General features: G+C 51.6%; 6 protein-coding genes across 6 annotated transcripts; 3 read left to right on the forward strand and 3 right to left on the reverse strand.

Annotated features, from left to right (window-relative positions):
- Nucleotides 1-489: 489 nt before the first annotated feature.
- Nucleotides 490-3,276, reverse strand: A1O5_12260 (uncharacterized protein; the record flags this gene model as incomplete). Its single annotated transcript, XM_007752829.1, has 4 exons — nucleotides 490-1,658; nucleotides 1,717-3,062; nucleotides 3,126-3,152; nucleotides 3,209-3,276. The coding sequence occupies 4 exons, from the start codon at nucleotides 3,274-3,276 to the stop codon at nucleotides 490-492; spliced, it is 2,610 nt and encodes an 869-aa protein (XP_007751019.1).
- A 1,238-nt stretch (nucleotides 3,277-4,514) lies between these two features.
- Nucleotides 4,515-5,312, forward strand: A1O5_12261 (uncharacterized protein; the record flags this gene model as incomplete). The annotated part of the gene is made up of 1 exon (XM_007752830.1): nucleotides 4,515-5,312. One exon carries the CDS (start codon nucleotides 4,515-4,517, stop codon nucleotides 5,310-5,312), a length of 798 nt encoding a protein of 265 aa, XP_007751020.1.
- A 4,683-nt stretch (nucleotides 5,313-9,995) lies between these two features.
- A1O5_12262 (uncharacterized protein) lies at nucleotides 9,996-11,027 on the forward strand (the record flags this gene model as incomplete). Its single annotated transcript, XM_007752831.1, has 1 exon — nucleotides 9,996-11,027. The coding sequence occupies one exon, from the start codon at nucleotides 9,996-9,998 to the stop codon at nucleotides 11,025-11,027; it is 1,032 nt and encodes a 343-aa protein (XP_007751021.1).
- A 1,080-nt stretch (nucleotides 11,028-12,107) lies between these two features.
- Nucleotides 12,108-12,779, reverse strand: A1O5_12263 (uncharacterized protein; the record flags this gene model as incomplete). The annotated part of the gene is made up of 1 exon (XM_007752832.1): nucleotides 12,108-12,779. One exon carries the CDS (start codon nucleotides 12,777-12,779, stop codon nucleotides 12,108-12,110), a length of 672 nt encoding a protein of 223 aa, XP_007751022.1.
- Nucleotides 12,780-21,317: 8,538 nt separating this feature from the next.
- On the forward strand, nucleotides 21,318-22,322 carry A1O5_12264 (nitronate monooxygenase; the record flags this gene model as incomplete). The annotated part of the gene is made up of 1 exon (XM_007752833.1): nucleotides 21,318-22,322. One exon carries the CDS (start codon nucleotides 21,318-21,320, stop codon nucleotides 22,320-22,322), a length of 1,005 nt encoding a protein of 334 aa, XP_007751023.1.
- A 963-nt stretch (nucleotides 22,323-23,285) lies between these two features.
- A1O5_12265 (uncharacterized protein) lies at nucleotides 23,286-24,929 on the reverse strand (the record flags this gene model as incomplete). Its single annotated transcript, XM_007752834.1, has 2 exons — nucleotides 23,286-24,332; nucleotides 24,393-24,929. The coding sequence occupies 2 exons, from the start codon at nucleotides 24,927-24,929 to the stop codon at nucleotides 23,286-23,288; spliced, it is 1,584 nt and encodes a 527-aa protein (XP_007751024.1).
- Nucleotides 24,930-25,818: the final 889 nt, after the last annotated feature.

A 25,818-nucleotide genomic window follows, 5' to 3' on the forward strand; every position in this document is an offset into this window, starting at 1 on the left:
GTCCGGTGGGGAGATATCCTACGGCTGTACACAAGGCGTCTGATCTGTAACGCATACAAACTGAGGTAAGGTACCGAGTAGAAGGAGAGAGAAAGAAGGAAAGAAGAAGGGAAGCTGGTGGAGTTGGCGGAAAGCGAAGCGAAAGCTGACGTAATTCAAGGTCCCGCATCAGGTGCCTGGTCAGCATTGCGGGCGCCGATTCAGCCTCGCAGCCTTAGGACGTACAGGTACCAGGTGTGGAGTAGATAGGCCAAGATGGGCATAAACGCCTCTGTTCTCATGTGGCAGGTGGAAGAATTCAAAGTTTACATCAGATTTGCCACCTGTGATATGTACCAGATATCAGTGCAATATAATGACAGTCTGGGTATTTAGACGACGCTCGCAACTCCAACGCTCAAGAAAATTGTCCTGTCAACGTAACCAGGCAAAAGAAAGAGGATTGACCTCTTCCTTGTCTCTGCTAAGATTCATGCCCCAGTCAGATGGTCATCCAAAGAACTCGCCTGTGACCGAGCATTCCCAGCTGACCCCTGTTCTCCAAACCTCCTCCATAATCCGGCGAGCCCGACTGACCTGACACATGCCAAGACCTTCGGCTCCTTTGATTCGGCTCAATACTTCTGCTCGATCCAAGGCATCTTCCGCCTCGACTCCGGCGGTGAACATGGGGAACAGCAGGCATGCTTCGGCGCTTCCGCCGGCTCGGATCTGCTGTAGGATCTTGACGATTTCATGCACTGCCGTCTGCACCTCCGGGTCCCCACGAGGTAAATTGTGAATTCGTCGTAAGAGGTGGACCAACCCAGCCCAGTGGAAGGCCGAGTTTGTCGCCAGAGATTCTTCCACATCCTTTTCCGACATTTCTGCATAGGCCGAATTGCGACGCGTGCCGTGGGTTCCGCATAGAGATGCTTTGGTGACCTGCGGGCTGTGATGGGCGCATTGGATCTGTTCGTGGTTGCGAGCTCGTTCAAGGTCTTGGCGTAGCTTCTCGGCCCTCTTGAGCATGCCCATAGAAGGTTTCCATTCTTCATTGATCTGCCCTGTGTCAGGATCAATTCTGCCTGCCTGTTCACATTCCCTCGCCAACAGAGCCACCTGAGCCAGGATTTGCACACATCGAGTGGTGAACCCGAGAAGACAGTCGATAGTATAGTCATCTTCATCATCGCCATCGTCATCGGTCAAGGACAACTCTTTGGCCGACGTGCTATCCTCATGCGAGCTGGACCAATAATTGCCTGCAAACAGGGGCTCCTCATTGCGCCTCCCGGATAGTGAACCCATCACGTCGAGATATGCCAGCCATCTCGTCAAAAAGTACATCACAGGGTCTTTTCGCGAAATAGAATGAGGGCCTGCTCGGGCACGGATGATACTTCGAGCGATGCTGAGATGATTCTGCCATGGTATCGACACTCCAAAACTGGACGGTGAGATGATTTCTAACGAGGCTAGCATGATAGCTGTCGCCAAATTCGCGTTCGATACCTCGGTATTTGACACATTATCCAGAGTCTGCCGCAGTGAAGGGAAGACATCCCGGACCCAGTGCGCTATGCGGTTTGCAGGTTCGGGGTGGTTCAAAAGCCTGGCTCGGTGGCACGCTGAATAAGCTAGCATCAGATTCAGCAGATTGGGGTTTTCAACGGCCACTATGTCAAGTCAGAAGATTAATCCAATTATGAAGCATCAGAGATCTTGTAGACATACTTTTTGGCAGTATCGTTTTAAATGGGTTTTCCGGACAATCGTGGGGGACGAGGATTCTAGCCGTATGGTTGAGGAAATGATGGAAGTATAGCAAGTTCATTGGATTCTCCGACAGAGTGCGAGGCAATTGTCCCAGTTTTCGAGGAATCTTGATGGGCACAGGTGAGGCATAGTACCCTCCACTTGCAAACACGGTCTCGCGGCTGACCAGACCGAAGCCAAACTCAGGCACGCCCAGATCTGTATCATTCAACCAAGACTCGAAATCGCTATGTTCTGACGGCGACATGCCTGAAATGGCCATAGTATCGTTGTTGCGGGGTATGTCAAGATCGACATTCCCCCGATCTTGACCGTATGTCTCCGTTTCCGAGTATGATATCATCCGCTGGTGTAGAGAGCCCCGTCGTGGGATCTGCTCATCGCCAGCCCCATTCTGATCGTCTTGCTTAGAGTCTCTCCGATCTTCTGGCTCCGGATCTTCAGACAGCAGGGAGCTAACAGAGATGCGTCGGTCCTCATTGTCTTGTGTCTGAGATGTTGACGAAGTTGCTGGTGTTAGGGGATTACTGAGATAGGAAGGGAAGAAAGTAGGCGTGTGTGGATTGAACTGGACTCTCGGGGCGACCTCGTCAGTGTCATTTGGACCATAGGATCCTGCCCGCTGGTAGTTGGAGGCGGTCCTCCCGAAACTGTCTGTCCTCGGACTCAATTTCATCCTCTTGGCAGGATTATAGGGCGAGTTGATGGATTCTTGATAAGTCATTGGGTTGGATGTGTGCATAGGCGGAGGCATCTGCATGGAATAACCATTGAAATTGTTCATTCCGTTGCCGAGGTTCGGACTGCCAAACCCAGACTCTGAGGGAGAGGGATAGGGTTGCAGAGATAGCGGATGTCGTACGGAGGGCGGGATGAGAGCAGGGTCGGGAACAGAGTGAGAATTCACATTGGGGCTGTCCCCCCACTGGGGAGTTCTCAGCATTGGCGGCGGAGGAAGGATCGCAGGATTGAAATCGGTCGTCGCCGGAACAGAGAGATTGTTTGCGAAATGGTTAAAGGGAGGCAACCCCGATTCTGCGATAGGCTGATCGATTGGATACTCAGGAGCCTGGATAGTGACCGGAGGGGCTAAGATCTGGTCGTTGACCATGGGGCTCTGATCAAGGCTGCCGTTGGCGTATCCATTCGAGGGTTGAGGAGTGCCAAACGACAGAATCTGCGCGCCAGGTTTTGCGTTTCCTTCTTCTTTTTTTTTATTTCGCCCATCCCAGTTCAATCGAATACTGTAATCGCAGGTTTCGCCTTGTCGCTGGCAGTTGGCGCAGGTCGGCTTCTCTTCTCCACTGGCACAAACGTGGTCAGCATCCAGCCAGGCGTTTCACATGCGAGCGGGAAGATCAACGTACCATTTCACCTTCCTCGACTTGCAGGGCCTGCAGAAAGAAACTTGAGTCATTGAGCTCGCTACTTTGAAGAGGTATGAACCAACCAGCAACCATTCCTAGAGCGCTTCTTGACCTCTTTTCCGTCCTGATCGGGTTTCTTGGGGCGCGGCATGGCGTCGGTCTGCGGAGACTTGTCACCGATGATGGTCGTAGGACAGCGACATCAGCGTCTGTGTCGTGATGAAATCGGGCTTGGAGTGGGACGGAATGGTCATCTCAGGGACATTCTCAACAGGAAGTAGATAAGTTTGTGGAAGGAATCGAGAGGGCTAGTTAAAGTCGAGGAGCGCCGACGCGGGACAGACTTTTGACCGGCGAGATGCTGGCACTGGGCGTCCAAGGTTCAAGTGCGAAAGCGGCATAGGCGGGGAGCATACGGCGGAGAGCATGCCATGACCATACAACCTCCAACTCAAAGGTACTCGGTCCTTGGGATAAGAAAGGGGATGGACAGTATCGACACTGATAGGGTTGTTGGACTGTGGAAGGTTAACCAAAAGAGGAGCAGTGATGAGCCTTTTCCAGGCGGCCCAGGCGAGGGCTATGGGCGAGTCAGCACCCTAGCCATTCTCTTCGGCTGGGGTGGACGGCGGACGGTGGATGGTTGATAGTGGATAGTGCGATGGCGCACAGGGTGTGGACATGGTGAGCCGGGCGTGAGCATCCGGAGAGGTTCAAGGCTAGACCACATCTCGAAGCAGCCCTCGAAGACTTCCAGAGGGTCCATCTTTACCCGAGCTGAACTGAACACTCCGTGCTGCAGACGCACGGGCCACGGCTATAGCGTCAAAGACGGGAGGTTATGCTGACTTTGAAACTCGCGGATGACGATGCGAGCAAGGGCTAATGGGCATACTTAACTCCAGCTAAGACGGGGTAAGACTGGGCTACGCCTGAGCAAGATGATGGCTTATCTTGGTTAACTAGGGGCGCCAGAGGAGCGCCCGAGGTGCCCGTAGCGCGACCAGTTCAACGGACTTTTAGTGAGGGACTTTTGACTTTTGGGGAGCTGCTCCATTCTGCACGTGTTCTGCCTGCTGCTTTCAACCACCGTGCCACCACCACACCACCACCAAAAGCTGCGGTCGGCTTCAGATCAGCTACCACTCCAAACTCCAAATAATCACAAAGTGGCTACATGGTCTCGGAAATTCATCCTCGATTGGTGAAGAGCTACTATCGGCCCCTTCCATTGGCCGCATCTTGTAAACGCACCGGATCTTCACCAGTCTTCTCCAGCTTTTCGATCTGGTAGACTGGACTGAGACACCTTCGGCATCACCTTTTGGGTCCAAAAAAACTTTTGTTCAATTCTCACGCCATCAGCAATCAGCTGGAATCCGACTCAGAATGTCCACCAGGACTGCAAGGCTGGGTCTACAGCTCATCCAGACTCGTACCATCTTGGCCCCGACCAAAAATGTCTTGCCGACATCACTACGCGAAGCTTCTTCGGTAGCTCTGGTTGCGCGAAGCCATCACCGAGTCTCAGCTTCGAAATTCACACCTCTAGCTGCGAACCCGCCGTGCTCAACCACGACGCCTTCTTCATTCTTCACCCCGTCTCTCTGTCGGACGAGAAAGGCATCGACATCCGCAAGTGCAACCACTTCCACAACCTCTTCACCTCCCTCGTCGTCGTCGTCGTCGTCGTCGTCCTCCTCCTCCTCCTCCACCGCTCTAGATTGGAATACTTTCTTCCGTCTTCGAACCGTACGGCGTCGTTATGCCCTCACTTCCTCCATCATTACGTCCTTTGCTTCTACGGCTAGTGCACTGGTCGCGTTCTCTGAAATCCCAGCCTTTGCTGATAACATCACGAAAATCATCCCTACTGATCCCGTCATCGGCATCGGAATTGCCACATTCGGGGCCACCTTCTTCGGCTGGTTGATGGGCCCAGCCTTTGGAAACACTCTTTGGAGACTGCTGCACCGAAGTCGGCTGCCAGAATTCAATAAAAAAGAGCGGGAATTTTTTGAAAGAATTAAAAAGCACAGAGTCAACCCGAGTGGTGCAAGCACCAACAACCCGGTACCTGATTTCTATGGGGAGAAGGTGGGAAGTGTGGCTGGCTACCGACGGTGGCTCAAAGACCAGCGTGCTTTCAACAGGAAGCGGGGAGGAAATTATCCTCCGACTGTGTGAACGGAGAGATGTTTTGGACCCCTCAACCAATGGCTGCGGAAAGACTCGCGTCAAATGTTTCAATGTATGGCAAAGAGCGATTCCTCTCGAGCTACTTGTGGTTGAGTTTGCTGATCATGATGCTACAAATGGCAGCTGGGCGTTAGAACAAGGCAACGGGGGGGGGATTCTGCCTTGCCAGCTGTGCACATGAATGTTCTCAAAAGCCCATCATTCTCGTGTAATAACACTGCAGTTATCACCCTCGTTGTACAACCACTGACACTGCGATATGACAAGATCCAGCTATGTTCCAAATGATACCCTCCTATCAAAGCTTTGGCTTCTCAAAACAGGCCTTGTGACTCCATCGGCTTCCCTCCGTTTGCTTCACGTCATGATGCAGCCTCCCGCGCCAGAGTGATGTATCGTATCTGTCCGCTGCTGCTCGGGTTCAATGATTTTCTGCCGTGTTCCCATACGGTGAGAGACTTTCTCCCGCGTCTCACATATGGTATTGGGCGTTCACCACCAGGTCATCGGCCAGTTCCAGCTCAGTGAGCTTCACCGGCTGCTCCATGTAATGCTAGCTGAGGATGGCTGGAATTTGGATGATACTGGGAGCGAAGCATCGGGTGTTGATTGAAATCATTGGCTGCCATTGAATTCCTGGAAGAGCTATGGCGCATTGCCAGGCACTGTCTCCCATGCCGGATGCTGTAGACAGGGCATTGAGAGCGGTCAACAAATGCTTGATGAACACTGGCAAGGCGAAGCTCATGGTTTGGTCTCTGCGGGCCTTCTCTTTTGTCCTACTGTGGAGGATTAGACCTGCTTTCCTCACCGTGTTACATTCGCATGGCACTGGCCGTCGCCATCATTTTCCAGGCCTTTTCCAACGCAACCAGAAGCCCGACCAAGCCACCACGCTTTTCCTTTGTTCACTCCTCAAGTCTTCCTACGACGACAGGTCCTCGGAACAATGCGTTTTGATTTCGGCTTGGATGTTCAATCGGCCCTGGAGGTCTCCAACATCATACCTGTCAACCGTGTCGTGAACTATGCAGCTGCCCACCTGTCCGATGAGCCATTCAGGCGTTTCGCAAGTCCGGGTCAGATCCTTTCGTCGAACAGGAGTTGGCGGCCGTCTTTGGGCGAGGCTGAAGAGATCCAGCCATCGAGCGTGCCTTTCGGAGAGCAGTCAAGGACAACAAGATCACCCCGTTAAGAGAAGGAAGCGAGGTCGTTTTACAAAGTGGCCCAGGTCCGACGATGATCCGTGCGCTGCAGTCCTCCGATTACCTTTCGACAGCCATCCAGCTGTCCTTTCCTCTGCTTCATGCACAACAGAGACACTCTCACGCAGATATTACACCTTGGTTTCATTCGAAGATACGAGAAAAGAGTGCCGGATGCTTGCTCAGACCCGGGTTACGATGATATTTCAAAGACCCTGGCAACCATCAGTTCCCAGGCTGCTGCGTTCAACTGGGCTCCTTACAGTCACGCTGTTCGAAACAAACTTGCCAAAGGCATCTCTACATTCCAATACTCGGTCGAGCATATACATCTCACACCCACCATCATAGAGGCCGCTATGGATTGTCTCTCCCATGCATAGCGCCTCCCGGACACAATTCAAAGTTCAACTCTCAAATGAGATACATTATGTTCTCGGCCTTTCCGTTGCTGTTGTCGGCAAGGTGGAGAAAGAAGTCCGCTTTGAGGTACCGCGAACGTCAACTGATCATTGAATGGACTCGGGCGAACGCTCTGGAGGCAGGCATGCTATGGTATCCTTCGGCGGTAGACAAATACTCCCACCCTCCTGAGATACACCTCATCGACAGGAATGTGAATGTTGTGCTGCGGACGATCCTCCCTGGCGAAGACACCCATTCGTAGGACGTTGCTGCTGATGAAAGGCACCCTCTCCTCGGTTGGCGGGCCGAATATCTGCGACGCATCTTCAACACTAGACTATTGACTGACAACACTGTGCCAATCTACGATGAAACTATGATTCTGGTCGACTGCCCAAAAAGGCTCTACCGATTTTCTCCCGATCTTTCTCTGACCGCCGCCAACACACAGCCAAATTGTCATCAACCACATTCAATGTCAAGTTGTGCCTTCGGAACTGGACATTGGAGGATTATGAAGGCCGCTTCCATGCTATTCCATGGACTTCCTGCCCGAGAGACTCGGGAATCGCATGCACAGTTGTTGGGAACGATCAATACATATCTCCCGCTGTTTGAAACGAGCAGTCTTACCGCAGATCCACTTCCTAGCTGCCTGGATAGTTTCTTGACGAAAGCTTTGGAGATGCAAATAGTTACACCAGCCGAACGTCACATCAAACTAATTGTGCATATGGCCCAAGTCGTTCTGTTCATTGCATATTCTGGAACTTGAAGAATGCGCGTAAATCCCATTGAGAGTCGACATTGAAACGTCCATTGTGGGTCAGGGCGTGGATCGTTGATGGCCGGAGCGCAAAGATGAAGATGCCCCTCACCAATTGTCCCATTGATGTGAGCAACGAGCTGGCCCCGTGAGCCTACGCCGAGATTGTCGGGAGGACCGATATCTGGATGATTGGCCGAGACTCCTTCAGCCTTGCCCATTGGTTCGACCTCTCACCCTCTCTTAAATAGATCTCAGCGAATACAATCTCTATTCCTGGCATGATTAACTCAAATTCGAAGCAAATGGTCGCGGGTCACCCCGCCTACCAATTTGACGACTATATTGGACCACAGGAAGCCCAGCGGTATCTATGGCAAACGTACACAACCGCAGCTTGCAAAAGCAAACATCTCGGGAAGAAGCAGTCCACCTCTCTCCCAAACATGCGCCATTCTCGTCGGCTACAATAGCCTTTCTGGAGAGACGGCTGAATCTCCTCGACGACAAAAGGACGTCTTGGTCCTTCTCACAGGGAGAGACACAGTACTCAGGCGGTTAGCCGTGACACATCATTTTCAACCAGTCTCTGAAGCAGAGCCTCGCCACCAGATCATGATGAGAACCCGGGATTGCTGCGTCAAATGCGCCTTTGATATGGTCTCCAACATGGCAGGCAAGTGGGTTCTAGTGCTCTGATGCTAGTCCGACACGCCCGCTTTCTATGGGCGCCATACCTATGCAGCTGATGTGGAACAGAGCTCTAGCAAGTACGTGTACAAGCATGCCAAAAGCGATTCGGTCTGTACTCCGGCGTGGGCCAATCTTCTGGATGGGGCGACTTCAAGGGGCTTGACGTGGATCTCGACGGTGAAGTCTCGGGGAAAGTCGTGAGTCAGCAAAGGACGTCATGACATTGGATGGAACACATCGGAGGCGCACTAGAAACCGCCAGGGGCTTCGGCCAACCACGAGGCTGTCAACGAGCGCCAAAATGATAACCCCCGGACAAATTGCCGCAACGATCTAAGCACGAATTCTTCTGCCTCGACTCGGAAATTTCAGCACATGGCAATGCCAGAAAAGACAACATGCGTGATTTCATGGCCATTCCAAATGTCATCATCTCTTTTCCTTTCTCTCATGGCTTCGATTTACTGGTACATGCACTGAAATCCGGGATAAGGCCGGCCAAAGGTAATATTCGACCACGAGATCTTTTTCCTATATCAAGTCCTGCCCTTCTGCTGCCCTTCCTACCACGATCTTGGGTAGCTCTCCTTACCTTCCAGATCCGGTACTCCAAGACCGTTGCGTCCTACCACCGTCTTCGTCTCCTGTTCGACGAATCATTTGACGTTCCTCTTGAGTCTCACGTCCATCAATCTTGATTACTTGTTGATACCACAGTAGCCGAGGCTCTTACTTGGTTTCATTCTCGCCTATACCTGTTGCGCATACGAGAAAGGTCCAACTGGACAGGCACTAGGTTTTGCTGCCTTGTGGTCCCTGCATATCAGTTGACACTGTATTGGTTATTACCAGGTTAGGCACACAGCCACCAACAATTCAGGTGCTCTGTGAGCTTAGGAACGACAAGACCTGTCAACGCGTAAACGAATTCTAGACAGGAAAGAAATTGAGAAGGACTATTAAACGAACCATTACATCACACATACGGCCTGAGAAAAGCAGACGTATCCAAGCCGCCCCGTTACGAACAGAAGGCGACGGCAGAAGGCCTTTAAAAGACAAAAACATCTTGTCGCCTCGAGAAGCCAAGAGCATTCCAATTCAAGAACCAGCTTATCGGTCCAACTCCGAGATTCCATCTCATTCAAGGACAATATAACATACCCCATTGGAAATCCAAGATTTCGAAAGGGGGTCCATAGTTTCTTCTTTGGCGTATCACTCATCCTCACCCATCAGCCGCAGATCACTCATCCTTACCGCTCCTGCCAGGGGCAGCAGCCTTACTCCGTACAGTCATCAAAATCAGCAATCCCGGACCGGCAGGATTATCGCCCCGACTTCATTTTCAGAACTATCAGACAGCATCCATCATCAACGACATTTGATAATCATCCCCGCGAGCTCTTTCATAAGCTCTTTCATAAGCTCTTTGAAACCTGCGAAGGCATATAGGAGCCTGGGTTCCTAAAATTTATTGTTCTTTCTTTTTTTTTCCTTTCCACGGCAGGGATTTGGGTGTTCTATTTTTCTTTTCTAGGGTCGAATCCGTCAAGAACGGAACGAGGTAGCTTTTCTCAGTTTCTCAAGACGACGAAGGAAATGTCGCAAATCTCAGTGCTAGGCTTCTCACCTTCGCGGTCAGCCGAACAAGGGATCAACGCCATCCACTGGGCAATCCTGCTTACACCAACAACCGAAGCACAGCAGCAGCAGCAGCAGCAGCATGGTACACAAGCGTCACCGGCACCGAGGCCGAAAGCCAAGTCTTTCTTCTCGACTCAGCGGCTCCTGTCGAAGACGAACAGCAACACCGCTCCGCCGCCTGAAACGGCCCTCTTTGACATGCACAATCACCAGCTCCGCCAGCAGGTGTTCCCTGTTCCCGTGAAAGCCAGAGGAGACTCGAGCGAGCAGACGGGCTCGTCATCAGATGCGGATGATGCTGCAGCAGAGACCCCGCGGGCGACAACTACAAACATAAGGTCGGACATCCCCAACGAACCGTTCCGTCTGTCCCTGCGGATCCTTCTGAGCGCGCATCATCTGCCTGTCGCCAAGCTCGCGTCAAAGGTCTCCACCTTGCTCTACCGAACACCAACCTACGGGCCGGAGGAGGACTGGCTGCTCGCCGCGCTCGACATGCTCGTAGGCGCGGGCATCCTCGAGCCGGCACAGAACTTCGATGCCGATTCTGTCCTTGCGTTCGCCGGAGAGGCGATCAAGGAGTATCTTTCGCAGATCGAGGAAGGGCATCAGCGGGAGCGGGAAGTCCTGGAGCTGGATTACGCGAGCCACGTGAGGAGCATGGAGCAGGTCAAAGCCATGTTTGAGCGCCACCGACCACAGACCACACCGCCTTATACACCATCGCAGACGCCGTCTCCACCCGCTGCTGCGGCTGCTGCATCAGATGCAGAGAGGCGAGGCTCGGGCACGAAATCCCGCCACTCCTCCAAACCCAAATCGTCAAAAAGCCCAACCGAGGTGCTGGCCAAGTCGTACAAGTTTCTGGGTCTGCGCATCTCGCCATCACCGACATCCTACGCGCCGCGGCACAGGTGGACATCAGGCGAAGGTACGAAGCGCGCGTATTTCGAGCGCCAGGATGACCCGTACGGAGGGCTGATGTGAAGCCCTTGTATTTTTCTGGGCGTCTTGTTCTTTTTTAGGGATCATGAAGAATTCCCGCAAAAACAAAAATGTCAAAAGTCATGACATCGATATGAACGCTACGAGGCCGTGGCATTGGGCCTGGGACACGGATTGGGAACGGGCTAGTATGGCTAGCTGGAGGTGCGTGATATGCAATTTTTTGACGATGAGGTGGAAGAGGAGAATTCCATGAATCCATCCTTGATCAATCCATTCATCCCTATTCGTATATGCATATATTTATCACCACCTTTTGCACCCTTCCCTCACCTTTTTGCTCACTCTTCACTCCCCTCCCTTTCTCAACCGTCTACAATGTCCCTTACCCGAGATGCGACGCGACGCCCAGTTCTTTCAGTCCTATCGAGAAATCTACCCCATTCCCCTGACCCAACCCAGCACAAGCCAAGATTCGACACCAAGGGTGGGCCAAAAGCTGACGCGTCGTGCCCATTTAAAGCCAGATACCGATCTAATTTGGCTTGATTTGGAGGACTTGGCTTGTTCTTGTCTTGGTGGCGAAATTAGGAAGGTGAGAAAGGTCGAGAGGGGGAGAATTTACATTCGACTGAGTCCTCTCGGAGGGCTTGATACATGCTTGGGACATGGCTTTAATCTGGATAGTCTCTCGTCCATAGTAGATCGATGGGATCTAGTATGAGTTTGGCGTTCACTTCAAATTCATGGTTTATCAGTTTAGGTCTCGGCTTAAGTCCGAATGGTCGACCATTCTGAGAGTTCAACGGGCCAGCGCAGAGGCCAGCAGGGCCAGTCATCTGAACATCTGGTCCAAGCACTTCATTGGTCCTGTGCCTGATCGTAGCGAGCAGTTTCGATCATCCAAGGTAGTAAGCATGAGTCTCCGTCTCTCCTCCAGGACACCACATACTAGTAGTAACCGAACGCTGAAGTCATCATTATGGTGATATCTTGACAGGGCTGACCGTAAAAACGTCATCTAGTACCATGTGTTTGGAATTTAATAGCCCTGGCATTGCCGATCACAATGATCTTACGACGAGTGCATGTTATGGACAAAGTTGTACAGTTGCTAGATTACTAGCGGGTGCTTTGTTTCCAAGACATCACAAGATTCGGCTTCAGCTCGATGCCGTGATTGTGTTCAGTGAGCACCATTGTTGGACTCATCGAAAATGGATGGTTCTCCCACGGCCGGAGAGGGCAGAGACTCGGGAAGTACACATAGACACATCGCCCGGGTGCAGCCCAGCGAATCCCTGAACTGTCGACGCGAGCAATTGCGGAGCTGACATTGGTCACCCTGGCGTGTCGAACACCCGTCTTCAAGATTCGCGCTACGCGGGCGAGTCGATCGAAGAACCAACCGGCAAACGTGGCATACAGCCAAGTCTCGTAGCCAAATGTGCCCTCACCGTCGTACCGGACGTGGTACCAGCAGCCTGTGAAGCAGATAACCGCCATCACAATATGTGTGATGAGGAATAGGTCGTATGACCGTTGACGTAGGACGAGAACGCTCGCGAGCACGATGATCATGGCCGCAACCGTACCAACACAACCCCAGATCCGTAATGGCGTCCCAACCGTTTTCTCGTACGAGCCATCGTCCTGGTATAAAACTAGCGCGAGGATCGAATGGAGAAGAGTTTGCAAGAGGAAAAGCCGGGCCAACCATCGGTGGAGCAGCATGCAAGTTGAGTGCGACCAGTTAATCAGCCATGGTTTAACTCGACCCAGGATGCCAGCCATGAATGGAAGGTATCCCAGCCACATTAGGACGATTGACAGAGCGAAGGCTGTCAAAAGAATGGAAAGACATTTGACGATCAGTAATCCGGACAGAAACAATTGTTTCGTGCTTGAACGAGCCCGAGTATGTGGTAGACGAAAGAAAAAGAACGAACAGGAACCCTCACTGACCCGTAATACGATTCCCGAGCGGTCTCGCGGAAGAAGTACATCAAAGTATCCTGAGTAGTTTTCCAGGTGTTTCGGTTGTGAGCATAGTCATATTCAATACCGTGTCTTTGCCCGTGGCCACGAGCGTCGGCGGCTGTGTGATATTCGCCATGTCCTCGCCATAGCTCCATTTCGGGCGATATTGATGTCTCCCGTGATTTCGGTTTCCCAGAACTTCTCGATTGTCGAAGCGCGCATCATCCGGGTACAGGACCAGTCGCGCCGGCGGTCAAGGCAAGGCTTGAAAGCGCAAGAAAGAGGTACCGCATATCGGAGAGGGGTTTTGAGCTCACCAAAAATGATGACATCCTGGAGCGTTTGCGACTAGACCTGTTCAACAAGTTGAGTCTGGTTAAATTCTCAAGGTATATTAGGGAACAGGGCACAATTATGAGCCGTGTGGCCACATTCTTCACAAGACATCCAAGAAAGCTTGCCCAGGACCAAGCATGCTAGACTAACTGGGTTCCTCGAATAGAATGAAGGCTGAGAAGCTTGAAGGGGAGATATCGTGAGCCCCAGCTTGCGTCTGAAAGAAGCGGTACTTGTGGAAGCCGACAACGTTCGTCCGAGTCAACGTTCCGTCCATTTCCAATGGCGCCCAGGATCACCCAGCCTTGACTAGCTGCTAGTGACCCACCCTCGTCTCTGGGTAAATCAGGTGGAAGTAGACAAAGTAGCTGCAGCTACGGTCTTGGCAGTTTTCGGTTTTATAACCTCAGGATTAACCGGTTCCTAGCTCGCTAGGTAGATATCTATACAAGTTGAGCATACGCAGGGGAGACCTGGAAACTAGAGCTCTATCACCCCCAGCCAGGACCCACGTAGAAAACCCAGTCCATGGATAGAATACCGAGCCACGAACCCGTCCATTAGATACTTAAAACAACTGTGGAGCGAATCCGCTACAAATCCCTTATATTCCTACCTGTATATATAGCTAAAGCAAGCAAGAGCGGGTACTAACAAGTATATATATATATATATGTATAATCCCCGAATAATCCTCCTTCGTGCTCATTCGGCTGACTAATCACCCGGCGCTTTGCTCTTCCGTTAACGACTATTTAGTCGACTAGCTCCCTCGTCCGCTACCTCACGTGCCAGTGAGGCTCCCGTTTGGGCTCCAGTCTCACACGCGCCAACGTTACACACACCCAGCCTTGTGGTAACTTTAACCGATCACATCTATGATGGCCCGTTTCGGCCCTGATGAAAGGTGGGATCCCTAAAAGGATGCCCTGCTACGTGTTACGGATCGTTCCTTGTGGTTCGATTAAGTAATGTTTACTTGATGGGGAAACCCATAGTCAGTTATGCCGAAGCAGTATACGTACCTGAAGTATACTTCACAGGAATCTTCCAAGACTGGTGATTGGATGTTCACTGTTAACGTCCGATGTATTAACGAAGTTGACTACGAGGCATTATTCTTCGTGCTTCGCTGCCTCTATATAGGCACGAGAGAGGTTACTCTACAGTGGACTATTGTCACGAATGGACACCAGGTGTCCAATGTACAACAGGGGCACACGCTAACTGTTGTACGTCATACCTCTCAACTGCGCTTCTCTCCTGCGCGCAACACCTATATCAAGTCAGCCTCGTGCAGCCTTGCACGTTCTAGACATTCTGGGGCCAGAACTGTTCGAATGCGCCTCGGGGGCCAAATTGGGAGCCATATTGGGCACTTTGGTCAAGGACTTTTGGCACTGCAAAGGCGTATATAGCTTCAGCCAGGCACCCATGGCGTTGTGCAAGGAGACAGACAACAAGAGACCCTTTCTCAATCCTGGTTCTATTCGCGTATTCCTGATGACACTAACCCAATGTACGACAGGCGGGGTGTGTACTTAATTCGCACACCCCTCGCATGAGAGAAGCATCCTCCTCTCATGCTTCGAGTCTTGTAACTAGTGTACTATAGTGGTATTGCTACAGGAATACCCAACCTACTCCCTATCGCTAGACTCTGCCTATTCACCGAGTCATTCCTGACATTCTCGAAGCATCAACCCCGAATCGGTCGGAGTACGCGATAGGAGCACGACGCACAGGATGTCTATCGATGATAGAATGGCGACGCGTTCTATGTCGGGAGGCATACCTGGAGGACGTCGGTCTAACAACGCAACCTTGAGCCAATCGCGTACGGAAGGGCGTAATGACGAGGACGACATTGACGCGACTCCGGCGCGAAGCGCACGCGATGCGCCTACACCACAAGATGGCGAAGAAGACGAGGTTCGACGACGGCACCAAGACCTACAATAGCAACTTACGAGACATCGCCTAGAGAAAGAGAACGAGTATCAGGGACCTACTTCACGCGGTAGGTAACCGGAGTGAGAGTAGCTGTACGCTCTGTATTCCTATCTGTAGTGCCCTATGGATAACGACTCAACGCTTAAGAAAGAAGAAGAGTGTCACGGCACAACCCCAAGGAAGCCTCAGAGTTATGCCGGACAGGTTAGATCTGGCCAGAACCCGCCAGATCTAGCTAAGTACATGTGTTGACAGAGAGCGCCACTGTGGCAAACCATCCACCAATGCTTCAACCGAGGCCTCTCTATAATAGCCTCGGTGCCACCGTTGATCGACAACGAGGTCTGGACAGATCTGGCCAGGTCCAGATCTATTCAGTGGATCGCTTCTTGCCACAGGGCAAATAGTATATAGACAGGCAGAGTCTCTCTGAAAAGCCAGAGGACGGAACACAATCAATCAGATGAATCCACTCTCATTCTGTGTACAACAACATGCAAGGCCCTCCTGGAGCCTCGCCATTACACAGACGCGTGACGGGGCAGTCCATAAACCCCTCTATACCCTTTCCGGCCACGCCAGCCGCCCTTACATTCCTCGAAGCCCTTGCATACGACCATCGAAACCTGCACGACCCCTTCGAACCGTCCTGAGGCATCCGAAGGGCTCCAGTTAGAGAGATTAAGGGGCAATGTTTCATCTGGAATGGTATATAGATCTCGAAGGGCGCCCAAAGGACCCTTCGAGCCGTTTGTCTCTCGCCTTGTACTTTACAATGCATCAAGATAGCAATCTCAAGGACTTCCTACCCTCCAACGTTCTTCTATAGCCCCTCGAAGCCTCCCTAAGGTCTTCGAAATATCCCGGATCCCTTTCGAGCCCCCTCTTTCGTCTTCGTCCCTGACAGAAATACTTTAGCTGTCGAAACTCGAGAATTCAGGGACATTTCTATGATTGGTGTGCTTAAGAGGCTAGTCTAGCCTGGAAATGATAATGCAACCGCACCACGTAAACTAGGAGCGGGGCGGAGGCATTTGGAGTTGCTGTTGGGGATGAAGACGATTTTGCAAGCGACTGTACACAGCAAAATCTGCGAAAATTGAAGTTCCCCAAACATGCTACAATCTCAATTGAACGGAGAGACAGTCAAGGCTCCCGATCGCCGCAGCAAATTTTCTTTACGTAGATGCTCCTGTTTGGGGCTCATTTGACCCGGTACGCATATGGGCAGTCATTAATGTATCCATTTCCATATCGACGAAATCGAAGTAGTCGTAAGTCAAGCATCTGGACTCATCCAAGCCATGACCGGCCCCACTTCCTGGAAATGAGTTTCCCACAGTAAACGGAGCGCCGCCGATGTCCATCTGGGGGCCTCCAGCACCAGATGCAGATCCTCCTTGTTCAGTCTGGGTCGGAAGAGCTCTTCTCTGTCGCCTCTCAGTAGCCAGGCTGAAAAGACGGAGGTTACTCTCCAAGATTTCCGCCATTTCCTGCTGACTCTCCTGGGTATCCAGTAGTGGCAACTTTTTCTGGGCTGCTTTTGTGTTATAGTCTGTTAGAGCTCTCCTCAGCAATGCCGTTATGTTAGCTGATGGGAAACTGATGGTCCCTTGATGAACGCCGTTGGGAGGATGGCCAGGATATCCGTTGGCATTTATTAGCTCCCACCATGCAGCCCATGTTTTCTGCAGGTTTGTGGGATCTCTTTTCTTATACTCCTCGTGCATCTTCTTCAAGTCCTTATATCAATACTATATAGCCCCTATTTCGGGCTGCGGCTATATGTAGCAACGCCAACGGAGATAAGGTCGATAATCCTCTTTGCCAAAGCATGCTAATGCCAGCACGAAAAAGGCTGTCGTAGAACATTCTAATGAAGATAACTTGCGGTCAAAGATATGGACAACTCCAAATCCATTGCAGTGCGAACATGATTGGACCATCCTAGCGGACACGACCCGTAGTTAAAGCTCGTTGCCATTCGAAAATCCTCGTTTCCAAATCCCCTGCAAACTAACATGAGAATCCTGGCTGGAGAATTCTGGCCGGAGAATACTATCACCACTGCCAAAGACGAAGGACCCGCAGTCATGATGTCGAGTTCGAGTCTCGTCGCCAAAGCCAGGAAGACGCCGAGTCCTCCTTGCCAAAGCTCAAGATGTTGAATCTCGTTGCCAAACCCATCATGATGTCAAGTTTCGTCATCAAAATCCAAGAAGTCGACTCTCGTCGCCAAAGATGTCGAGTCCTCGCTGTCAAAGCCATGGCCGAAACCATCAACAAGTCGAGTCTCTGGCCAACAGTCACAAAGACGTCGACAACTGCCAAAGCCTGTCAACGCCAACGCAGAGGAGACTGTTTGTCGAAGCGTTGGGCGAACTGGACACGACCCGCAGCAAATCGTCCTCGCCAAAGCCATGAAGATGTTGGGTCGTGGCCAAACCCATGTGCTGGAGGGCAGATAGGAGTCACTTGAATTGATTCGTTAGCGAATTAACTGTGCGTGTAGGCGAGCATCTATCTAACTAAGCATGCGATCAGTTTAGCATGTTTGGCTAGCATGATTGGTTTATTTGGCTGACATGCTAAGCTGGCATGCTTAGGTGAGCTGTTGGGCGCGCCTCGGCGGGTCAAGTCAAGTATTAACGCAAAAACCCTGCCGAGCCTAGGAGCTTCACATTAGCACAGTCAAACAAACTTCACTTACTGACTCACCACTCTCCCCTCCTGCTCGAACCAGGACTTTGCTTCATTCCCGATGGTTAAATGGGAGCACCCAAGGATCGGCAAGATGCTATCGCCTGTTTGACTCGATGACCTTGATATTGCGGCTTCAAAAATTGAATGGTAGGTGAGTTGTCGGAATCGAATCAAGAAGTGTCATTATCCTACCCGTCCCTTTTAGAACGGAGAATTTTCAACATTTGAACCAACATTTTTGCAAACCTAAGTGACACCGAATCAAATTCCATCAAGTTATCTGTTGAGAACTGCGGAACGCAATGAGCATGAGAGATGGTAAAGTTCTGTCTGTCTGCTCAAGAGAGTACCTGTGGCTACATACATCTCATGGTGGTCCTGGAGGTATCTCCTTGAAACAGGTGATCCCTTCGCAATGCACAGAATGCCTCAGATGTCGTCGCAGAGTCGACAGATGCGACGACAAGGTGTCTCACACCAGAAATGACCCGTAAAGTGTACAGTCATGTGACTGTACACCTCAACATTATCTTTGTTTGCAAGCCAAACAAAAATAATATGTTCCAATCCTTGTTACCCAAGCCAAGCCTTGGCACTCCCCCCAACCCTTACACAACCAAACTATGCTACTGGCTTGGAACTCGGCATTTCCGTGTTGCCTGCAAGGTTACCCCATGTGAAAGAATAACTCATTTGCCAAGGTAAAAGGTATAAAAGAACTCGAGTATGATCCTGGCCAAAAAAAAAAAGGTCAGCGTCCGGTCTGTCGGGAGTTGTCATCATTGCCCCTCGGCTCAGAGATCCTTCGACGCCTTCATTGACTGAGTGGGGATCGAACCCACCGATACTTGTTTCTTTGAAGGATGATGAACCCAGCTCTTGAGTGGCACTTTATGTCAACTGGTATTTCTGACTTCAAACACTGCTAGTGATCTGCAGGGAGACACCCAAGGTCGACGGACTGGTGGCATATCTTGGGAAAATTTGAGGCTAGGGATTGTTTACTGAAGCGCCCTTCTGGCATAAGAACTGTACTGGTGACTAGTGGTGCTGACCCATCTTAGGTGCTTGAATGCTCGTGATAATGTACGATGAAGCACGAGCCGAGAACTGGAAGCTAACGTGAACACTGATTTGATACATGGAATAGCACGGTGAACAAAGCAGAAAGGAAATAAAACATGGAACAATGGACAACGATGCAAAGGACGTTGGAAATTTCTGGCGAGGGTGGTGCATAAAGAGATGAAGGAAGAGCAGAGAATGGAGAGACGAGAAAATTAAAGAGCGGCCAGACTTGGTTCTACGGCAGGATCACAAGAAGGAAGGCGAGTGATGGATTTCATTTCCCAGCACGTTAATGAAGAAGGAACAGCGTCAGAGTCGGCAGCGCAGTTACGAGAGATATGAGGACCCCCTCCTCTCGACTCTGTCGCACCTGCCTACCACAATTTTCTTGCCCGTGAGCAAAAGACAGCAATTCCTCGTACGAAAACAGGAGGAGCAACTAAATCACAACAAATCGCGAAAGCATCGAAACCTTTTAGCTCGAGCAGCCGAGACAGGACACTCCGACTACTAGCGCAGCAGCAGCTCATCTGTCAGGGGCAAGCACGAGATGGGGCTGCGAGGGGCTTCGAGCGGATTGAAAGAGCTGGGGGATCCTGATATTGCTATCTTGATGCACTATGAAGTACAAGACGAGAGACAGAGAGCTTCCAATTCCAACGGGTTCTGTTATCAAGTTCTTCTGGTCCTTCGGGAGGGCCTAACCCCTTTCGAAGCATTCCTTACCGAGACAACTTGTATCCTCCTTGCTCTGTATATCATTACTAGCGTGGAACATTGCTTGTCTCAATGTCGAATATGGCATTCCCAGAGGTCAGACATTGCATTCCGGCGGCGTTGACTATTGCTCGTGGCTGCCGCAAGGGTTTAAAGGGGTGGCCAATGATATATGTGTCCCAAGTAGGCAGGTGTGCCGGAGGAGCTAACCCGAAAAGATCGTCGGACTCCAGTCCCGACGGTCTTGGTCAGCAAGGCTGGAGGCCCATGGGCAAGGCTGTGCGGACCTGATCCGTGACATCATGGGTATTTTTGGGTACTTTTTGGACAATATAAAATATTATTGTCAAGAGGTGAGGGAAAAGTAAGAAGGTGACCTCATGCATACAAGACTTGCGACGGTGAGGAGCAATATCATTACGAAGATGCATATACTACCTTGTCTGATGTTTTTACCACCTACAATGAATACACTGTCAAGGATTGCCCCAACCGAGAGAAGAGAACCCGTCGCAACATGTGGCTCGAAGGACCTCACGGCTCAAACGTTGTAGCCAACGACGGAGGGAAGTGCTAACACCAGTGCTTCTGATGACAATAGGATATCGGGAATGCTTCTTCGAAGGATTACTTAACGGGGCGCCGAAATCTACGAGTACTACAAAACCATCTAGGTATCGTGCATTTCTGTGAGGAGCGAAGGCTAAGAGACAGTATACTTATTCTCACCGAGGATGTAATTTGGGCATTAGGCAGCACTCCCTGTGGCTCCCCCATACTCTGCTGTGGCTCCCACGACGCCCTCCCGTGCTCGGTCAGGCCGCTTCGATGCTCCGTCACGTGCCCAATTAAAGCGGCCTGTCTCCCTTTCCTCTCCTACAACTTTTCACAGGGTGAGCATATGAGGCTGTACCTGGCACTGATCGATTTGCCTCGTTTTGAGCTTCAAACCATCCCTTTGTTTTATTAAATTATATAAAGTCTTCGTGGAGATAGGGGCACTCAGCGTATCTTGGAATTTTGGAGATGCCAAGTGGACTTGGCTAATAGAATCGCTTCGCTTAATGTTAGCCTCTCGATCTACCCAGTACTGGTGGATAAGAGGCTAGCCGTTAACTTTTAAAACAGGGTAGCTAACCCTAAAGAATTGGGAACAGTAAGTTAGCCTCGTCAAGCCCGGGAAAATGCTTTCTTTAAACCATGCATGCCGAGGAACCGAGGTACATAAGTCAGATCAAGGTGGAAGGCTCCGTCTCGTCGAGGAGTTTCTATGAGGAGGTCAGGTCCTTCCTATGTATGTGTACAGGACTCTGAGAAGGCTCCTCCCCACGCTCACGACTCCGTTGCCTTGGGTCTGCCAGGACCTTCGAGGAAGCTTACAATTTGCAGAGCTGGAACTCTCAAATTTACCTACAGCTTGCTGAAGCATTTGACGCCTGAACAGCTTACGACTAACTGGACACGTTGCCTCCATTCCATTGACCCTTTGAGTACATACCTGGAAAATTGTCAAATTTTCTCTTGGAATTTGCGACGAATATCTATACCAAGCTTGCATCAGCAGCGCAAACAACCATGCCCTTCAAGACATGGCTCACCGAGAGCCTCGGGATACGCATCCCGCTCGTGCAAGGCGGAATGATGTGGGTAGGGCGCGCCGAGCTCATCTCGGCCGTGGCCAACGCAGGCTGTCTAGGCTTCCTGACGGCTCTCACGCAGCCTACGCCTGAGGCCTTGCGCGACGAGATCCGCAGGTGTCGCGGCATGCTCAGACCTGATGCCGTGCAGTTCGGCGTCAACATCACTCTGCTGCCGGCCATCAATCCGCCAGATTACATGGCGTACGCACGCGCGGCGGTGGAGGAAGGGATCAAAGTTATAGAGACCGCGGGGAACCCCGGCCCGATACTGGGGTATCTCAAGGCGAACGGGGTCACGGTGATCCACAAGTGCGTGAGTCTGAAGCACGCGTTGCGGGCAGAGAAAATGGGCGTGGACTGCATCAGCATCGACGGCATCGAGTGTGCTGGCCACGGAGGAGAGTATGACACGACGAGTTTGACTCTGTTGCCCCTGTGTGCAGAACAGCTGAAGATTCCTTACCTGGCATCAGGAGGATTTGCCAACGGCAAACAAGTCGCCGCGGCATTGGTCATGGGAGCCGCAGGGGTGAACATGGGGACGCGGTGGATGGCGACTGTGGAAGCGCCCATCCACGAAAACGTCAAAAAGGCAATCGTCGACGCGACCGAGCACGATACAGTCTTGGTGTTGAGGAAGTTCAGGAATACATCGAGACTGCACAAGAACAAAGTCAGCCTGGAGGTGCATCATATTGAAAACACCAAGAAGGATGTCAAATTTGAAGACGTAGCGCATCTGATGAGCGGAAAACGAGGCAAAGGCGTGTATGAAACTGGAGACGTGGATACAGGAGTGTGGAGTTTGGGAATGTGCGCGGGTTTGATTCATGAAGTCTTGGCCTGTGACGAGTTGGCGAGGAAGTTGATGGGGGATGCAGAGGATGCGTTAAGCAGGGCGAGAGCGCCGACGCGGGTGGGTGAGACTGCTAGATTGTGATGAAGTCATGGCATCTGTTCAAGTCAGTCTTGCTGATAATTGGAGACGAACTGATGCACAAGCACCCCCATACGGTCGTTGCTCCTCGTCGGTCTTTCGTCTTCTGAATTTTCGGAGTCGGTAACGGAAGGAAAGACCGTGTCAATGTCGTGTCCGGTCTCCATCGCCCCAGCAGCATTGAGTATCTTCATTGGAATGACAGAGTTCTTCTTGTGCCAGGCGCGTGATGCTCTCATCGTCACCTTCGGGCGGCTTCAGTCGCGTGCAGGGCTTCATATTCTGCCAATGCTTCTAGGTTGCCGAGTCTTGATCGGTGGGATCCCCCAGGAATGCTTGCCGTTACGGTGTGATGCCCTATATCTTGGTCGCCACGAATCTTTCCAGAAGAACGATGGACTTAGAGTAGAGTAAGAACATCGAATTCTAGCGGCTGCTGCCAGGAGCTTTTTCTGAGATCAAGTCACGTCTTGGCGTGACGTGAAGTCGTGCAGTATGTTGCCAGGCCAGCAAGACCTCTAACAGTACTTATTCATATGTATATTTCCAGCCGCGGTTCGTGGATAGGTAACTGTGGGCCAAAAAGGAACCTGAAAGAAGAAATCCTAGTCTGAGCTGGTGGTTATCATTTATTCCGAGTTCGATCAGGGGATATCTCGACAGAAAGAGTACCGAGTACTTGTAGATGAGATTTCTGGCAAAAGAAAAGGAAAGTTTCGACTTGACAAAGTCTTGGTGTGGTGGTCCTGCCTTTGGCCCATGATTTCCCATTCCCTCCTTATCCTCAAAAAGGCTCCCAAAACTGGCCCAATACGAGTATCGCTCATGACATTTCATCCCACATACACATCCCGTCCTTCCAGCTTCGGGCCCCCACTGAATTAGTCCTGTACAATATCTTTCGATTAACTCCATCTGGTTCTCTCCTTACACACGTCATCCGGTTTTTCTTTTTATTTTGCTCGCTTAATACGCCTGCCCCGGCTGCTCTTGGTTGTGACTGGGGGGGACGTAATTTGCCCCAGGAATCGGGACGGCCTCGTATTGCTGTTCTCCGGGCGCCGCGCCCATATGTTCGTGTATCCGCTCCTCCGGCGGAGGAGACATGGGCGGTTGAGGAGGTGGTGATGACGATGACAAGAGTCTCGGTGAGCTGATGCCCTCCGTGGCGGTTGACACGGGAGTCGCCTTCGTTACTCGGATGGGTGGAGCTTGGAGTTTGAATGGTGATGCAGTGGTATTACTGTTCGGCGAGGCGAATTGTGTCGGGGAGGTGCCTTGTTCTGCAGCCGAGTACATATCTCTAGGAGTCTTGAGTGCAGAGGGGAATCCAGGAGTTCTGGGCGTTTGAGCAAAGCCCGGCGTATTTGGCGCAGATTGTGTCCTCAATTGGGCGAGGTACAGATCGGTTCTGGCGCGATCGCGTGCGTCCATGGATTTCCTGAGTCGGTTCTTGCTCCAGAATCTGTAGAAGACAATGCCGTAGATGGCGATCACGATCACCTCGACAACAACTTCGATGATGCAGCAGATCAAGGACCAATCTTGGAGCCGACACACAAGGGCGTAATGGATATCATCTTCGAAGAGTTGTCGACGTTTGTTGTCCTTGCAGGACCAGCCCCACAGGTCCTGTCCGTTGCCCGAGGCTTTGCTGCCGTGCAAGATGCCCGCGCCAACGAGCCACATGACAATACTGAACATGAACCACCCAACCGCAAACATGGTGTAATATACGGCGACCTTCTCTGCACGCTTGTGTCCACCACGGCAATGCGCCAAAATGACAATGATGGAGAAGAGGAGCGAAACACAAGCAACAGACAACACAACGATTTGCGGCCAGAGTTGTTGGCCGTTCGCCCATGGCGGCAGGTTATTTCGGGGTGGGAGCGATTTGGTGGCGTGGAAGATTGTCAGGACCGTCGAGAGCATGGCGAGGACGATTAGGGAACAAGAAAAATTGACGCCTCGGAGGACCATTTTGGCCATGCGTACACGGGTTTTGACTTTCTACATTTAAAAGCACATGTTAGGGCTGATGGTTGAAAGGGGCGGTGGGTGCACTCTTACCAGATCTTTGGCCTGTTGGATCTCCGTCTTCATCTCCTCCTTCTCGAGGAGTTGTTCTTCTCGAAATGTCGGAGAGAGAGGGTTCAACATTCTGGATGCGGTGCCTGGCGTCTTCATGGCCGATTTGAGAGGCTGTCCGGCGGCACCATTGGGATCACTTCGAATGTACACCGTCTGCTCGACGGGTTGATTGTCTGCGATGTAGCCGAATCCCACATCTGATGGTTTGGGTCCTGGAGTGTTGGCGTTCTCCATCGGATCGGCAAAGGGCGATTGACTCTCGCCAGGACCTGAGGCGGGCGAGAAGACAGAAGTCGCTTCGGCAAAGCGAGCCCGCCGCACGCGCGGGTTGCCGCCCCCGGTGGAAGAGCGTGTGGAGGCCGTTGAATTTGTGCGAATGGAGCGAGTGGTTGCTTTGATATCTGATTTCTCGTCGAGGTCTGGGTCGTTGGTGAAGCGTGTAGTGCGGTGGGAGCGAGTTTGGGAGTCGACGGTGAGGTCGATGGGAGATACTGGTTCAAAGTTGGATGGAGTCATGGTGGGGGAAGCGAGAAGATCAGTTCTTTATCGGGGAGACGTTAAATCCAGCCCAGTCTCTTGGGTAGCGTGGGACGGGGTTTCCCCAATGCGCAAGTGGCAGTTGGTCGGTGCAAGCCTTGGTGCTGCTGTGCGGTGGCTCGTCTGTAAGTCGGGAGGTTGGACTAGCAGGTGACCGATGCTGACGTGAGACGGGAGCAGATATACAGGCAAGGCGGCGGCACTCTTTCGAGGGAGAGGTGCACGATAATAATAATAATAATGTTTTGTTATACTGTCGAGAACCAGCTCTGGATTGTGGGCAAAGGGAAAAAAAAAGGATAGAAGGTGATGAGGTGGTAGAGGGAAAGGTGAGAGAGACACAGGCCGATGGGCGAGCTGGTCGAGTATTAGGTTGGAGGATGGACGACTTTGACTTGTGAGCTGACGACCCGAGGCGCTTCGCGGGACCCAAATGTGACTTGTTCTGGGCAGTAATAGTATGCAGATGGGCGACGACAAGACTACCACCAAGTGCCCTGTGGGATGTGCTTGGGTGCAGGGTGGAACAAGCGTGGTCGCAATTGGCGCTTTGAGGTCGGTCAACCGGTCTCTTATTTTCCAGGGTTTCCAGCTTCTCTCCTCTTGGGAGTTTGCGGTCAGGCGGGCAATGGTGGGCGGGCGGTGCTTGGGGGCAATGGGCCAGGATTCAAAGAAAAGACACAAGTACTCCGTACTCAGCGAAGCCTGCGCGAGCTTGGAAAAGGGAATATAAGGGCGCAGAGAGGGCGAAGGATCGAGGCTGGAGGTGAGGATGAGGTGCAGGTGAAGGAAAGGTGAGAAGGAAGAGGAAGACCTACGGAGATAGCGAGTACTTGGAGTAGTAAATGAAGCTTTGCCTTTGGATGCC

Source organism: Cladophialophora psammophila, assembly GCF_000585535.1.
Source record: "Cladophialophora psammophila CBS 110553 chromosome Unknown aczJe-supercont1.32, whole genome shotgun sequence".
Lineage (NCBI taxonomy): Eukaryota > Fungi > Ascomycota > Eurotiomycetes > Chaetothyriales > Herpotrichiellaceae > Cladophialophora > Cladophialophora psammophila.